At 34.4% G+C, this 18,041-nt stretch overlaps 1 protein-coding gene across 1 annotated transcript in view; it reads left to right on the top strand.

Moving 5' to 3' along the window:
- PEX13 (peroxisomal biogenesis factor 13) overlaps window positions 1-18,041 on the top strand; it is a 38,607-nt gene extending 20,566 nt beyond the window's left edge. The window contains exons 3-4 of the mRNA XM_019942949.3: window positions 9,660-9,785; window positions 12,135-18,041. Coding sequence (XP_019798508.1) covers window positions 9,660-9,785; window positions 12,135-12,433 — 425 coding nt within the window. The 3' untranslated portion in view covers window positions 12,434-18,041. The remainder of the gene's footprint in view (window positions 1-9,659; window positions 9,786-12,134) is intronic.

The following is an 18,041-nucleotide window of genomic DNA, read 5'->3' as shown; positions in this document are numbered from 1 at the left end:
TGTCAGTTGTGATTTCTCCTCTTTCATTTCTAATTTTATTGATTTGAGTCCTCTCCCTCTTTTTCTTGATGAGTCTGGCTAATGGTTTATCAATTTTGTTTATCTTCTCAAAGAACCAGCTTTTAGTTTTGTTGATGTTTGCTATTGTTTTCTTTGTTTTTATTTCATTTACTTCTGCTCTGATCTTTATGATTTCTTCCCTTCTGCTAACTTTGGGTTTTGTTTGTTCTTTTTTCTCTAGTTCCTTTAGGTGTAATGTTAGATTGTTTATTTGAGATTTTTCTTGTTTCTTGAGGTAGGCTTGTATAGCTATAAACTTCCCTCTTAGAACTGCTTTTGCTGCATCCCATAGGTTTTGGATCGTCGTGTTTTCACTGTCATTTGTCTCTAGGTATTTTTTTATTTCCTCTTTGATTTCTTCAGTGATCTCTTGGTTATTTAGTAACGTATTGTTTAGCCTCCATGTGTTTGTGCTTTTTACGTTTTTTTCCCTGTAATTGATTTCTAATCTCAGAGCGTTGTGGTTGGAAAAGATGTTTGATATGATTTCAGTTTTCTTAAATTTACTGAGGCTTGATTTGTGACCCAAGATGTGATCTATCATGGAGAGTGTTCCGTGCACACTTGAGAAGAAAGTGTAATCTGCTGTTTTTGGATGGAATGTCCTATAAATATCAATTAAATATATCTGGTCTATTGTGTCGTTTAAAGCTTCTGTTTCCTTATTAATTTTCTGTTTGGATGATCTGTCCATTGGTATAAGTGAGGTGTTAAAGTCCCCCACTATTATTGTGTTACTGTCGATTTCCTCTTTTAGATCTGTTAGCAGTTGCCTTATATATTGAGGTGCTCCTACATTGGATGCATATGTATTTATAATTGTTTTATCTTCTTTTTGTACTGATCCCTTGATCATTATGTAGTGTCCTTCCTTGCCTCTTGTAACATTCTTTTTTTTAAAGTCTATTTTATCTGATATGAGTGTTGCTACTCCAGCTTTCTTTTGATTTCCATTTGCATGGAATATCTTTTTCCATCCCCTCACTTTCAGTCTGTATGTGTCCCTAGGTCTGAAGTGGGTCTCTTGTAGACAGTATATATATATATGGGTATTGTTTTTGTATCCATTCAGCAAGCCTGTGTTTTGGTTGGAGCATTTAATCCATTCACGTTTAAGGTAATTATCGATATGTATGTTCTTATTACCATTTTCTTAATTGTTTTGTTTTTGTTTTTGTAGGTCCTTTTCTTCTCTTGTGTTTCCCACTTAGAGAAGTTCCTTTAGTGTTTGTTGTAGAGCTGGTTTGGTGGTGCTGAATTCTCTTAGCTTTTGCTTGTCTGTAAAGCTTTTGATTTCTGCATTGAATCTGAATGAGATCCTTGCTGGGTAGAGTAATCTTGGTTTTAGGTTCTTCCCTTTCATCACTTTAAGTATATCATGCCACTCCTTTCTGGCTTGTAGAGTTTCTGCTGAGAAATCAGCTGTTAACCTTATGGTAGTTCCCTTGTATGTTATTTGTTGTTTTCCCTTGCTGCTTTCAATAATTTTTCTATGTCTTTAATTTTTGCCAGTTTGATTACTCTGTGTCTCCGTGTTTTTCTCCTTGGGTTTATCCTGTATGGGACTCTCTCTGCTTCCTGGGCTTGGGTGGCTATTTCTTTTCCCATGTTAGGGAAGTTTTCGACTATAATCTCTTCAGATATTTTCTCGGGTCCTTTCTCTCTCTCTTCTCCTTCTGGGACCCCTATACTGGAAATGTTATTGCGTTTAATGTTGTCCCAGAGGTCTCTTAGGTTGTCTTCATTTCTTTTCATTCTTTTTTCTGTATTCTGTTCCGCAGCAGTGAATTCCACCATTCTGTCTTCCAGATCACTTATTCGTTCTTCTGCCTCAGTTATTCTGCTATTGATTCCTTCTAGTATAGTTTTCATTTCAGTTATTGTATTGTTCATCTCTGTTTGTTTGTTCTTTAATTCTTCTAGGTCTTTGTTAAACATTTCTTACATCTTCTCTATCTTTGCCTCCATTCTTTTTCCGAGGTCCTGGATCATCTTCACTATCGTTATTCTGAATTCTTTTTCTGGAAAGTTGCCTATCTCCACTTCATTTAGTTGTTTTTCTAGGGTTTTATCTTGTTCCTTCATCTGGTATATAGCCCTCTGCCTTTTCATCTTGTGAATGTGGTTTTTGTTTCACAGGCTGCAGGACTGTAGTTCTTCTTCCTTCTTATTGAGCCTTTTTTATATGCAAGACACTGTGCTAAGTATTTTGTGTATTTTACTCATTTAATTCTTACAACAATTCTAAGAGAAATTATCCTCATTTTACAAGTGATAAAACTGAGGTTCAGAGAAGTCTCTTGCTTAAGGTCACATCTTTAATAAGCCAGACCAGAAACAAAAACAGGCATATTTGACTGTTAAGCCTCTACTCTGTCAACTGGTACAGAGTATTATCTCAGCTCAGAAGTGAAGCTGACATTTTTTGACTCTTCGTATCCAGAAAGAAGTAGCATCTAAGTTAGATTTTTGAAAGATAGGTAACATTCCATCAGTTACATAGGAAAAAAAAAAAAGACTGAGGCAGATGGAGTAGCTTGAACAAAAGTATATAGGTAGGAAATATGAGATTTGTTCATCAGCTGTCCTATAGTATTGAATAGAAGGATATTAAGAAGTAAGGATGAGAAATTAGATTGGAGCCTAGTAATGGAAGATCTTAATTTCCATGACAATACTTAATCTTCATTTAGTAAGGAAAAGATGGTTTTTTGGTTGTCTGCTTTTGTTTTTGTTTTTTAAAGCAGGCTTGTGACGTACATATAAACAGTGCTGTAAAGAGGTCAGTCTGTCTTAAGTGTTTAAAATAGGTCAGTGCAGGTTAACACAGGTTGAAATTGGATGGTAGGATTAATAAACAATTTTGGGTTATACTTACCATTGTATTCCCGAAAGCTAACAACCTGACCAGCATATCCAAGGTGCTTAATAAATATTTATTAATTTAGGGACATCACTTATGATGCTTTTGCATTTGAATGGATGAGAAATAATGAAGACCTGAACTAGGGTATGTGAAAAGCAGCAAAGATATAATAGACGTAACAGATTTAGTTACTAGCTAGATGGAGTTCGTAAAGGGAAGGGAGTAATTGAAATGCCCTAGACCTTTTAAATTGAGTTATGAGCGGGATAATGTTGTATTTGTTAACAAATATTTGTTGAGTGCCTACTACATACCAGACACAGTTCTAGGATCTAGGGATATAGCAGTGAGTAAAACAGATTTTAAAAATTCCTGCCCTTGTGACTAGTGGGTAGAGACAGCAATAAACAACTAAGTCAAATATATAGTAAGTCACAAGGTAATAAGTGCCATAGGAAGAAAATAAAGCAGGGAAGAGTGTTGCAGAGTGCCAGTGGTAGGAAATGGGGTTACAGAGCTACACACAGGGAAGGCCTCTCTGAAGGAGATAAAGGGGGTAAGCTGAATGAGGGAACTGCTGGAGGCATAGGGAACAGCAGAACTGCATAAGTGGCAGTGTGCCTGGCATGTCACATGAACGACAAGAGGCCAGTACGAATGGAGCAAAGTCAGAGTACCAGGAGATGAAGGAGGGAAAAGTACAGAGTGTAGATGGTATAAGCCTTGTAGACATTTTAAAGAACTTTGGCTTTTATTCTGAAATGTGAAGCCATGGCAGAATTTTGAGCAAAGGAGTGATATGATCTGACTTAGGTTTAAAAAAAAATCTTTTTCCTGAGAATGAATTTTAGGTAGAGCTAGGGCCAAAGAGACCAGTCTGGAGAATCAAGAGGCCGTTATAATAATTCAAGTGGGAAATGGTGGTGGCTTGGCTCTGGGTCACAGTGATGCAGGTTCTGAGGTGGGTCACATTCTGGATATTTATTTGAAGGTAAAGTCAATAAAATAAATACAGAGAAATCACATGGAACAACTGGTTTGTGAATGATTATCATTCATTTCATTAGAGCTATATTGAGTTTGGTTGTGCCAGTGGGACATTCAAATGGAACTTGAGAAAGTTTCAGAAAGCAGTTTAAAAGGCAGGAAAGGATCTTAGGAAAGAGGTGAAAAATGAAATATTTAAGAGTCATCCACATAAAAGTGAGAGTTGAAATAGTGTTAGTGGATGATATTGCAGTGGTAGAGAGAAAGAGGAACTAAGATGGAAACCAGGAAGAGCAGAAGTAGAACTATGTTAATCCTGTGTTATAGAAGTGAAGGTGAAAGGAGGAAATTTCAAGAAGGGGGAGAAGGATGATGCCTGGTGTCAGATGCTGTAGTAAGATGAGATCGAGAATTGAAAAAAGGTCATCAGATTTGGCAATTGGAGGTCATCAGCTCCAGCAAGCAATTTTAGTAAAGTAGAGGAGACAGAAACCATGGAAGAGTATAAAGGGTATATAAAATCAGAAGGTGTGAAAAAAGAAAAGATTAACAATGAATGGAGGAAGAAAAATCAACAGGCTGCTTGGGTAAAAGCAAGTTGATGTGGTAGTTTTCCGTTTTTTTGTTGTGCTTTGTCTTTTATGAAGTAAAATCTGGGAATGTTTTTAGGCTGAAAGAAAGGAGTCTGTAGAGAAGGATTGATATTCGAGGAGGGAGAAACAGGAGTCAAAAGATGAAGCCTCCTGTAAGAGGTGGGAGAAGATACGATCCAAGGCAGGTGAAAAGGAGGGGCGATTTTTTTATCTGAGGCCAAAGAGGGAGCAATGGGTAATGATACTAAGAGATTTTTGAGGAAAAGCGGAACTGAGGAAGCTTAGGCCCTATGACTTCTTAGCTGCTTAGGACAGGGGTCAGCAAACGATAACCTGTCAGCAAGATCTGCCTTGCTCCTGTCTTTGTACAGCCCACAAACTAAGAATGGTTTTTACAGTAAAATCCAAAAGAGTACTATTTGTGACATGTTAAAATTATATGTAATTCAAATATCTGTGTCCATTAGTAAAGTTTTATTAGAACACAGCCACATTCATTCATGTATGTATTGTTATGGCTACTTTTGTACTGAAAGACCAGAGTTGAGTAGTTTGTAACATAGAGATCCTATCTATGTTGGCACTCCCATTGCTTTGCACTTGTTCTGCACACTGCAGATCTCAGTAACATAACTTGGCAATGTATTGAGTGCCACATGTACTGCTATACTGCAATATATATTTTTATTATGAGTACGTACATGCCACAAAGAAAAGAAGAGTGAAGTGGACTTTGAAAGTCACACTTTTAAGGCACAGTATAGTCTGGATTATTTTGTTACTGAATTAGGTGGTAAACCATTGTTACATTTATTATGCAGTGACAACATAGCTATGTTAAAGGATTACAATATATTGCATTGGCCAAAAAGTTCCTTTGGTTTTTGTTGTGTTTTTTTTAAATTTTATTTATTTATTTTGGCCGCTTTGGGTCTTTGTTGCTGCATGCAGGCTTTCTCTAGTTGCGGTGAGCGGAGGCTACTCTTCGTTGTGGTGCACGTGTTTCTCACTGCGGTAGCTTCTCATTGAGGAGCACAGGCTCTAGGCACATGGGCTTCAATAGTTGTGGCACATGGGCTCAGTAGTTGTGGCTTGTGGGCTCTAGAGCGCAGGCTTAGTAGTTGTGGCACATGGGCTTAGTTGCTCTGCGGCATGTGGGATCTTCCCGGACCAGGGCTTGAGCCTGTGTCCCCTGCATTGGCAGGAGGATTCTCAACCATTGCGCCACCAGGGAAGTCCTCCTTTGGTTTTTAAGTAAAAATAAAAGACACATTTTTCATTTTCACCAAGAACTTTATTGAACAACATATTCACCATTTTGTTCCACTACCTTCTGCCGTTTTTCAGGCAACTTCATAATTCCATCTTCCCAAAACTTTTTATCTTTTTGAGCAAAGAACTGTTCCAGGTGCCTTTTACAGTCTGCCAGGGAATTGAAACTTTTTCCATTAAGAGAATTTTGTAAGGACTGAAATAAATGGAAATCTGAATGAAGGTGCCATGTCTGGTGAATACCATGGGTAAATCAGAACTTCCCAGCCAAGCTCTAACAGCTTTTGCCTGGCCATCAAAGAAACATGTGGTCTTGCGTTATCCTGATGGATGATTATGTGTTTTCTGTTGACTAATTCCGGACGATTTTCATAGAGTGCTGCTTTCAGTTGGTCTAATTGTGAGCAGTACTTGTTGGAATTAATCGTTTGGTTTTCCGCAAGGAACTCATAATAGAGGACTCCCTTCCAATCCCACCTTATGCACAACATCACTTTCTTTGTTTTTTTTTTTTCTTTTTTTAATATTTATTTTTTTTTATTTGGTTGCACCAGCTCTTAGTTGCAGCTCACGGGCTCCTTAGTTGCGGCTCACCCACCCCTTGGTTGCAGCACATGGGGTCCTTAGTTGTGGCATGTGAACTCTTAGTTGTGGCATGCATGTGGGATCTAGTTCCCTCACCAGAGATCAAACCCAGGCCCCCTGCATTGGGAGTGTGGAGTCTTAACCACCGCGCCACCAGAGAGGTCCCAACATCACCTTTGGATGAAGACCAGCCTTTGGTGTGGTTGGTGGTGGTTTATTTCACATGCCCCACGATCTCTTCCGTTCCACATTATTGTACAGTATCCACTTTTCATCGCCCATCATAATTTGTTTTAAAAACGGAACATTTTCATTACGTTTAAGTAGAGAATCACATGTGGAAATATGGTCAAGAAGGTTTTTTTCTCTTAACTTACGTGGAACCCAAACATCAAAGCGATTAACATAACCAAGCTGGTGCAAATGATTTTCAACGTTTGATTTGGGTATTTTGAGTATGTCAGCTCTCTCCCGCGTGGTGTAACATTGATTGTTCTCACTTAATGTCTCAATTTGATGGGTATCAACTTCAACTGGTCTACCCGACCGTGGAGCATCATCCAGCGAGAAATCGCCAGCACGAAACTTCGCAAACCACTTTTGACACACATTCGATCAGTCACAGCACCTTCTCCATACACTGCACAAATCTTTTTTTGCACTTCAGTTGTGTTTTTACCTTTCTTGAAGTAATAAAACATAATATGCCGAAAACGTTGCTTTTTTCCTTCCATCCTCAATATTAAAATGGCTACACAAAAATTCACCAATTTTGATAAGTTTTTTTTTTTTTGCTAATATAACAGCTGTCACAAAACAGTCTAACAAAATTGTTTCAAATGAAGTTAAAGACAACTAAGCACTACTAGAGCCATCTTACAGGAAAAAAACAAACTCTTTGGCCAACCCAGTACATCAACATTAGCAGACTGAGCACTCATCACAATATTCCCAACTCACAGGAAGTCAACAGTCAGAAAAATTAGAAAATTTAAAATGGAATAGCGCATCATAGCAGAATTTCCTCACCCAAAAGGGGTCAGGGGAAGGAGCAAAAGAAGGGGCTTCCCTGGTGGCACAGTGGTTAAGAATCCGCCTGCCAATGCAGGGGACATGGGTTCAAGCCCTGGTCCGCGAAGATCCCACATGCCACAGAGCAACTAAGCCCGTGTGCCCCAACTACTGAGCCTGTGCTCTAGAGCCCACGAGCCACAATGACTGAGCCCGTGTGCCACAACTACTGAAGCCCGCGCGCCCAGAGCCTGTGCTCCACAAGAGCGGCCACCGCAATGAGAAGCCTGTGCGCTGCAACAAAGAGTAGCCCCTGCTCGCCGCAACTAGAGAAAGCAGGCACGCAGCAACGAAGACTCAATGCAGCCATAAACAAATAAATAAGCAAAAGAAGAAAAAATAAGCCTGCAACCAAAATAAGTTTCTGAGAGGCTCATTTGTCAGATTAGCAAGGAAATCTGTTTACCAGTGGTTATTGCAACAGCCAAGGAAATGTGTCAGAGAAAGTAAACTTGTTTAAGACTGTTAACCTTTCAGGGAGAACAGTTTCTTAAAGAGTATTTGAAACATCATTTTAATAGTCATTTTAAAACAAGGCAGATGAGTTCAAATGGATTTACTTGGCTCATGGTGACCCAGTAGATATTGTTACTGCTCAGTGGTTTATTGGAAGAGTCAGTGTTGAATTTGAAGTGGCTGAAGATGTAGCCTCTGTGAATAGTCTGCATGGAACAACTACAAACAAGAATATCTTCAAAGAATTTGGAAAAAACACTAATCTGCAAAGATATGTTGTGACTGATGGTGGTAAAAATTTGTGTGGAACAGAAAAAGGCTTAGTTGGACAAAATTTACAGTTTTGAAAATATAAGGTTTTTAAAGCCTATAGTTATTCATTGTATTCTTCATCAGCAGGTACATTGCAGAAAATATTTGAATTTGTCATGTGTTACTGAATTAGTAATGTCAAAGGTGAATTTCAGTCACCCTTGTGGACGTAACTATTGTAAGTTCTATGAATTTTTGTCAGAAGTAGAAGCTGAAGATCCTGACTTGCCCTACCACACAGCAGTGAGATGGCTAAGCAGTCAGTGGTTAAGTTTTATTACTCTTTTTGAGGGATCAAGGCCAAGACTGATATTTTTCTGAAAAACAAGAACCACCATCAGCCACTCTTAGAAAACGTTTAATGGCTTTGGAAATCAGCTTTTGCTGCAGATTTGGTAGTCTTCTTAATGAATTCAACCTAAAACTGTAAGGCAGAATAGCAATTATATTTTGAAACTTACATTGGAGTGAAGTTATTTTGACAACAACTAATATTGTTTGAATCACAAATAATGTCACACTGCTTTATACACCCCCCACCCAGGTTGTCAAAAGTTAAAGAAACAAGATTTCCCTTCCCACATAAATTTGCAGCAGATAGACTTTTCAAGCTCAAACTACAATTCAGAAGTGTTTTTGGACCTCCATGCACGTGCGAAGGAAATGTCCATATTTCAAAATCCATTTAACTGCCATTGAGGAGTTTCCATTTAGTCTTCATTTGGAAGTGATTAGTATCTAATGTAAGGACATGTTAAAAGGTTAACATTGAAGGAATTTAACAGAATTCTACTCTATTCATCTTCTTAGGATGAATATGCTCAATTAAAACCACATGTTCAATGTATTGATATCAGAATTTGGCAATACATATCTATGTGAAAAAACATTTTCAAAATGAAATACCTCAAATCTCATTACAAATTAGCATTAACAGATGAATATTTGCAATTGATATTGATGATAGAAAACACTACCTTTGAACCCCAAATTAAGTGAAATATTATCCTATCCCAAAAAGATTCCGTTCTTTGTAGTAGACCTATATTACAAAAAAAGAATTCAATTGTTATATTTTGAATTTTTCATAAAATTTATGGAAAATTTTTTTCTCTCTTTATATAAGAAACTACACAACATGTTCAATTTTGCCTCATGGCCTACAAAGCCTAAAATATTTACTATCAAAAATCTTTTTACTCTACAAAAAAATTGCTGACCCCTGGCTTAAAGTAAGGGAACTAGAATTTGGAGCTTAAAGAATAGGAAAAAGTTTATAATAGGTATCGTAATGAACATATTGTTGATTTTACGTAGTGTTAATTGTGGAATTTACTTTGAGGGGAACTTTTATCTTGGCAAATAAGTTTATACAGTTTGCAAAACATAGCCACTGAAATATCTTTTTTCTTTTTAAGTTTTACTAACCTAATCTTAATTCTTAATTTGGTTTATAGACAATACCAACTGGGCAAGTGGTGAGGATGACCATGTAGTTGCTAGAGCAGAATATGATTTTGTTGCTGTATCCGAAGAAGAAATTTCTTTCCGTGCTGGTGATATGCTAAACTTAGCTCTCAAAGGTAACAAAACATGAATAAATTGGAATTATCTGTGCATTTTTAGAATTTGTAAATGTAATATTAAAAACTGCATTAAAGGATCTTGGTCACCGTTAGTTAACTCAGAAGTAGTTACTAGGATTTCTCTTTGTCAATGTAGACCTTCTAAATCTGGGGGAGTGGGAGAAAAATGTCCCAACAGAGTTGTTCCAATAATATTTCACTGAGATAAGGAAAGATTTTTTTTATATAATCTCTTCTAAACTCAAAACACTTTTAATCACCACCCCAAAACATGAGGTTAGCGCTAAGTGTAACAAATCTAATAAACCAAAGTAATTGTCTAGCATCATCTAAGCATCCCTATTGGTCTTTTAATGCTGGGACTAGTATTGCTTTCTTTTTTACTTGAATAATCTTTACTTTAGAAACTTCAACATGAATATTTAGGAATTACTGTCATGACGTATTAAAGAACCTCAGCAAGAAATTTATAGGCATTCAGATTAATTTTCAGACGAGGTCACTAATAGTTTTTAATGGCTCCAGACAAAATGGCCTTTTCCTCCACCTTTCCCCAGTAATGATCAGAATTTTTGTGGATTTACAAAAAAAAGATTTTTTGTGTATTTGTTGGGATTCAGGTTTGCCACGAAAAGTCACATTTTGTTGGTAAAGATACTAATAACAATAATAACAGCTGTCATTTATAGACTGCTTATTATGTACTAGGGGGAATTCCCTGGCGGTCCAGTGGTTAGGACTCCACGCTCTCACTGCCAAGGGCCCAGGTTCAATCCCTGGTTGGGGAATTAAGATCCCGCAAGCCATGGGGCGGCCAAAAAAAAGAAAAAAAAATGTACTAGACACTGTACTTTACATATTTCGTTTAAACCTTATAATAATGCTGTAAAGTGAGTACTGTTATTATCCTGTTCCTGCTTTACACATGAGGAAAGAGAGATTCAGAATGAGTAAATTGTCCTGTGTGTTGGAGCTGGACTGTGAACCTAGGTTTATCTAACTTCAGAATCTGTATTTTTAACCACTTTGGCTGATTTCCATGTGATCTATTAATGGAAACTTTAGCCTTTTATTGGTGTTAGTCACTCTTTACATAAGGGAAAAATAACTTCAATGTTCAAATCATTAGTTTAATGTGTAAATAATTGAAAAATTTGGATCAAATTTGCTAAATCTCTGCCTCATCTCTTCACACACAAAACCTAGGCTTCCAAGAAAAATTTTTAAATAATAAAATAAAATGTAACTTTTCAAAAATCCTGGCTTTTAGGTATTATACTCATGTTTCTCTTCTAGTGAAAATAGTAACTTACTATTTTAGATTTCAAAAGAATTATTTCTTTTTAAGATTTATTGTTAGAGGAAAATACAGATAATTAGTTTTAATAAATCTAATTAAAGAATAAAGATCAAATGTGGTTTCTTTCAACTAAATTATAATATTCCAGAAAAATTTTATATCAGATTATTCTTCAACTAATAGTGCCTTTTAACACTTTGGCTTTGCTTTGTTGCTTTCCTCCATTGCTCAATTAAAATATGTGTGGGCATTTAGAACAAAATCAGTCACAGACATGGTTAATTTAACTTTTTTTAAATTATTATTATACAGTAGTATTAAACATGAAAATGTCATATTGTGCCTAAATTATAGTGTTGAACTAAAACTTAACAGTTAAACAGGTTTTTAAAGACATGGATAAAATAGGTGGGAGAATATCAAAATACAAAACTGAATATTTAAATAATCTTTCCTACTTTAAGCTTAGAGTATTGCCTTTAACTTTTTCTTATGTGGCTATAGTTAACTGAGGTCTTCAATTTTTGCCCACTTTGGATTAAAATTAACATTCACTGTCCTTCAGGATTATACATCACAATCATATAGAATGAATTTTATATTTCAGCTAAAAATATATAAAGAAAGCTGCCTTATGTAAATGTATATATTTATTTTCTATACTTACCCCTAACTTATCCTATTGAGAAGTAATGAGATATTCATTCCTTAAATTTCAATTTAAAATATGAAAGACATTGATGTTAATTTTCATCTTTTGATAGAACTGAATCGTTTTACTCTATGAATGCACCAACTGATGTAAACTTCATGTTCTTCAAGGCTGAAAAAATATTTAGTAAATATAAAATTAAAAGTGTAAGTTGTAAGAAGGGATCCTAGACTTAAACCTACTCATCTTGATTTTTTGAATATTCATGTACACTATTTGTTTATGTATTTTATTATATAAGTGTAACAGAGATTTTACTTAACATTTTATTATCAATATTCTGTTGGACCCTCAAAGTATGTGATAATTACAAGGCTGTCTTTTCTTCCATCAGAACAGCAACCCAGAGTGCGTGGTTGGCTTCTGGCCAGTCTTGATGGTCAAACAACAGGACTTATACCTGCTAATTATGTCAAAATTCTTGGTAAAAGAAGAGGTAGAAAAACAGTGGAATCCAGTAAAATTTCCAAGCAGCAACAGTCTTTTACCAACACAACACTAATTAAAGGAGCAACAGCTGCTGATTCTTTGGATGAACAGGAAGCTGCCTTTGAATCTGTTTTTGTTGAAACTAATAAGGTTCCAGTTGCACTTGATTCCACTGGGAAAAATGGAGATAAACAAGATCTTTGATAACTTTCATGTTTACCTGCAGCTGAACTATACTTCAGAGTACTTTTTAAAAGTTTCTTCTTACAAAGAAATTCATCTTCAATCCAATGAAAACATTTGTTAATGGCTATTCCAGATGTTTTGTTGCTAGAAATTATTAAAGTTGTACACTAGTATGTTGGTCTAGTGACCTGGTTACATTTTACGAGTTGTTATTGGACCATGAGGATATTTGTTTTACCTAGATTTTAAGATTATGGAGACTATCATTATCATCTAATTTAAAACCCTGTGTTTATTGAAAGAATACGATTCATGAACTATAGAATACACAGTTTGCTACAGTAGGGATCACTAATGCATTTTAAAATTCTAGATTAATTGACTTGGAATCCTCAGAAGTTGAGTGACAACATATAAATATCAGAACAGGCAAAAAGGCTAATTTTTCTACAACTTTAGACAGAATAATAAAAATTTTCTGATGTGTATTACATCCAGTATTGGGTTTTTTAGGCAGTAGTAATATGTTTTCACCCACCGACAATTGATACTTTTATCTTTTATTGTATTTTTTAAAAATTTATCTTGGAAAAGTCACTAGAAACATTGTGAAGGAAATGGTTCCAGGGTGACATATAGCCCTAATTTAGTTTTCCCTGCTAATAAAGAGGCTATAATTTATCTTTCTTACAGATTATTTCCATTTCTTCAGAGGATCACATCCCTTTACAGTATGATTAGTTTTCATCCTGGGTGAATCAGAATACATATATGAAAGATTTACTTTGTTTTCCTGCAGCCAAGACTCAAGTCCTTTGAGTTTCCAACTCAGTTCCAGCAGCAACGATTTTAAATCTTTTCATAGATTCTCTGCTTCTACCTAATATAATTAACTTTTTAAAATTCCATATTCAGGCTGTTCTTTAAACATTGAGAGTGTGTCACATTGGGTACACATTTCTTTTAGGTGTGGTTTTTACCACTGAGGCTAAATACAATGCTGAATTGCCATTTAGAATATGATAGTGCTATTTGACTTGTTTTTTGTTTAATAATGATTTTAAATCTAGTTAAATTTCAGAACACTGAATATTTCCCCACAAAACTGGAAAATTCATGTACTTGCTGTGATCATACTACAAAAATAATACTATCAGAAATACAGGATACAAGAATACATTTACATATATTGTTGAAAACTTGGAATTATTTGATAAAGATTTTGATTTAGTATTTTTATCTTTCTTCTTACAGACTTTATGTTCAACAAGTAAGTAATTCTAGAACAGTTCAAACTAAAACATTAGGAACCAAGTATGTGTATAATCAACATAGAATTTTACTAAAGGCTTCTTGGGAATCTCTCTTTTGAGACAATATAATAACTAATATATCATTTAAAATACAAATGTTGACCCCGTGCAGAAAAAGTAATAAGATAGTAAAATCTGTTTATCTTAGGCATATTTTTCTAACACCTGGTTCTTCAAACCTTCAAGTTAAGGGGATTAAGTTACTTATATATTATTTTCCATTTGTGTTCTACAATTAGAGGTTCTGCTTTGTTTGTTAGAAAGTAATTTATGGAAATTTTGTTATTGAAACAATTTTTGATAAATTATTAAATTTGGCATTGAGACATCTAAATTGAATACTAGAAGTGAAGTAGAGGTGAGATGTTGAGTCGGCGCTATTTAGATTAGAAAAGGTGGGTCTTTAAGATAGTACTTGTGATTGCTATTAAAGATGTATAGGGAGAAGAGTATAGTACAGAATGAATGACAAAAATAATTTGACTTGGGACATCCCTGGTAGTCCAGTGGTTAAGACTCCGAGCTTCCAATGCAGCGGGCGTGGCTTCCATCCCTGGTGGTCGGGGAACTAAGATCCCACATGCCTGCATGGCATGACCAAAAAAAGAAAAACATTGACTTTTCTTAGGGTGTTTTTGGTTTTGTTTTGTTTGTTTTTGGTTAAGAATGCTAAATTGCAATGTATATTATCTGACTGGTAACTATTTGTGTTTGAAAATTCCTTTTCTATTAAGAATCTAGAAAAGGAATTTAGGACTAGAATAAGCAGAGACGTTTTGTAACCTTTTTTAGATGACTAAATGTAATGTTTAAGGCTCCAATATTGTTATTTTTAGGAACTTATTTAAGGACTGCTACTTTACAGAAATTACTAACTGAAACTAAAACACTTTCAATTAAATAAAATAATAAATCACAAGTTACAACAAGAAAACAGGTTTCATTTAAAATTTTTTTCTGATTATAGTTTATCAGTGTAGAAAGGAAAAGGTAGGAGGACTATAAATTTTCATGTTTTAACATTTCATTTAGGTACTTGATTTAGTCTATCAGTGTGTCATAATTATATATTTACTTGAATACTGCTGTCCTTTATCTTGTGCTTTCTTTAATAGAAAAAAGAATGATATTAAATGCAGTTAAAATTTTATTTTTAATAGATTGTTAAGTTGCTTTTACTGGACAAATAAAAATATATTAAACTTGATTGACATTTTTTGAAGACAAACTTAACTCTTTTCAGGATTGCAATTAATGTAAAAGTCTCTGTATTTTTCTTCATATCATTGTGTATATTAACTACTGCAAACCAATGTGTCTGCTCTATTTCCTTGTGATTTAAAGAAAATATTAAATTTACATTTATATAAAAATTATCTAGAAGGTGAGTTAAATAAAAATAAGGCCTCAAGTCTAGGTTTTGGGAGACCTAGATTCTAGTCTGGACACCACTACTTACTTACTGTAAGATTATTTTTCAGTTTCCTCATTGATAACATTGGAGATAGCTACTACATCTGCCTCACATGAGAGTGCTTTTTTTAAAATATGAAACACAGTCAAAAGTAAGAGATTATGACAACTACTTGTTTGTAATTTTTTTCATGTATATTTAAACTTCTTACATCCTGTTAAAATGTCATAAGGTATTTATATCAATGTAAAATTTCAGATTCACACATAATTAAAAATTAAAATTAGTTCACTTGTACTTATAACTTTGCCCAAAATGTAATTTTAAATTATTTTACTGAATACCAGAACAGCCTAGAAAAATGCAGTGGAATATTTGTTCAACACAAAGAAATTTTGTTTTTTAAGCATTGCCTTTAAGTGTCCTTTCATATTGTATGTTGTTTTTATTTAGCTTATCTTATTTGGGAGAATGAACTGTTTCTTTTAAAGACCGCTAACTCACAAATCCTGTGGGGTACTTACTATATTATGCCCTATGGATAGTTTTTCACATTTAATGAAGAAATGTTTTAGTCTAACTTAACTATGTTTCTCTCCTCATATAAATCATTTCTTTTTTTAAGGATTTCATGTGCTCAGCATTGACTCAATCATTAATTATACTCTTTATTAATGACAGCAGTATCATTGGTCTAGAAAACCTACACTTTTGTTCTGCTTCATTTTACATTAATAGTTTTTCTTCATCTCCTGCCTGCAATTCCATACTCCCCACTCTCTACTATATTTAATGTTTATCCTTCCAAGCCATCTTCCAAATTTTTGATATATTTCTTTGAAAAACTATATAATAACATTTATTTTGTATAAATTTTAAATTTTATATAAATGATATTATGGTATAAATTTCATTTTGCTTCTAACTTTTATAAAATATTAGGTTTTTAAGAACTATTCATGTTACTGTATATAGCATACTTCTGACTGCTGCATGGTTATTCTATTGTATTCACATACCATAGATTATCTTTTCCGCTAGTCATAGATATTTAGGTTATTTCCAGCTGTTCCCACTTCTACAAACTTGTACATTTCTTCCTATGACCCTGCCCTGTAGTTTCTTTGGTATATATGGCCTAGAGTAGAATGGCTGGGGTTTTGAGTATATGCATATTTAATTTCAGTTAGTAATGCTGGATTGTTCTTGGAGATGGTTATACCAATTTGCACTTACACCAGCAAGACATGATGATTTCATTTTCTCTACATCTTCAGCAGTACTTGATATTTTCTGATTGTTGTTAATCTGATAATGTATGAAATTGTATTTTGTTTAATCTGCATTATCTGATTACTAGTAAGTCTAAGCATATGCTTTTTAGTCATTCTGGTTTTCCAGTCTATGGATTGCCTATACTTATAATTTGCCCATTTTTCTATTAGACTTTTCTCTTTCTTGCTGATTATAGTACAAGAAATTCTTTATATAGTCTAAATAATGTTTCCTTGTCAGGTTCAGATGTTGGAAATAACTTAGGCTTTTCATTTATTAATTCTTGTCTTTGGTGTCCTTTATGGAATAGAAATTTTGAATTTTGCCCCCAGTTGTTTGTATTTTTTAGGTCTTGTTCTATCAGTGTTATAGTTTTACCATATACATTTAATATAATTGGAGTTTATTTTTGGATATAGTATAAGGTATGAATCCAACTTTTTCTCCAGCTAATCATTAAGGGAAAAGTGTTATTAAGAAAACCACTTCTCTCTCTCTCTAGAGGAAAATTATCTTGGATTTACTTTTTCCTTAGCACTATTTCCTTGAAACAGTGGGTTAAGATAAATAAGGAATGCCAGCTGTTTACCCAGCAACATTTTTTTATTGTAAAAAGCACAGGCTTTGAGATTTCTCTGAGTAAGGTACAACTGATAACCAAGCTTGTTCCTCCTTGGGGAGATGTGGAACCCACCTTTAGGGATTTTTACACCATAGTGGTTTCTGTGGCATGTGAGGCTTACCTAAGGTGGATGCTCTCCTCTATATGCTGTGTTTACAGTGCTATACCTTTCTGGCAAGCTAAGTGACCTTGGTGCCTTTTGGGTCTTGTGAGTGTGAATGTCTGCTGGGTATGCAGAGTAGAGTTGTAAGTTTTTCTAACACCATCTATTAAATCCATATTTTCCTATTTCATTACATACCAAGTTTCCATAAGCATGAAACTGGGGCTCTCTGTTCTGTTTATTGATAAATGTCAATTCCTTTCCCAGTACAACACTTTTAATATAAGTTTGTAATATGTCTTAATAGGTGAATCTATTTGTCCTACTTTGTTAAAATTACCTTAGCTGTTTGTGGATTTTTATTCTATGTATGTATACATTTTAGTATCAGTTTATGAAGTTCCCCAAAACAAGCTGCTGAGATTTTTATTGGAATTGAATTGAATTTGCAGATTAATTTAGAATTAACATTTTTACAAGGTCAAATCATCACATTTGTGAACATAATTTTTTTCTTCATTTATTCTGGACATCATGTGTTTATGGGTTTTTTATTTGTTTTTTTGGCTAATTCCTAGGTACTTCATACTTTTCATTGCCATTGAAAATGGTATCCTGTTATTTCTGATCATGTTGAACTTGATGTTGATCTTGTATTTCCAGCTTTGATGAATGCTTTTTAATTCTAAAGTTATTGATTCTCTTTGGTTGTCTATCTAAATGCAAATGCAAATAATGAGTTTTATTTCTTCATTTTCAGTCCTTATACCTTTCTTTCCTCTTTATTGTTTCAGCCAGGTTGCCAGTCTGTATTTGACAGTAGTTGTGGTAGCTGGCATTTTTATCTTATTTCTACTTCAGAATCTAAAGTTGCTTTATTAAATGTGATGTTTGCTGGA

This window comes from Tursiops truncatus, chromosome 14 (genome assembly GCF_011762595.2).
Source record: "Tursiops truncatus isolate mTurTru1 chromosome 14, mTurTru1.mat.Y, whole genome shotgun sequence".
Taxonomy (NCBI): domain Eukaryota; kingdom Metazoa; phylum Chordata; class Mammalia; order Artiodactyla; family Delphinidae; genus Tursiops; species Tursiops truncatus.
Note: the sequence above shows the minus strand (reverse complement) of the source record. Positions and strands in the feature narration are given on the sequence as shown.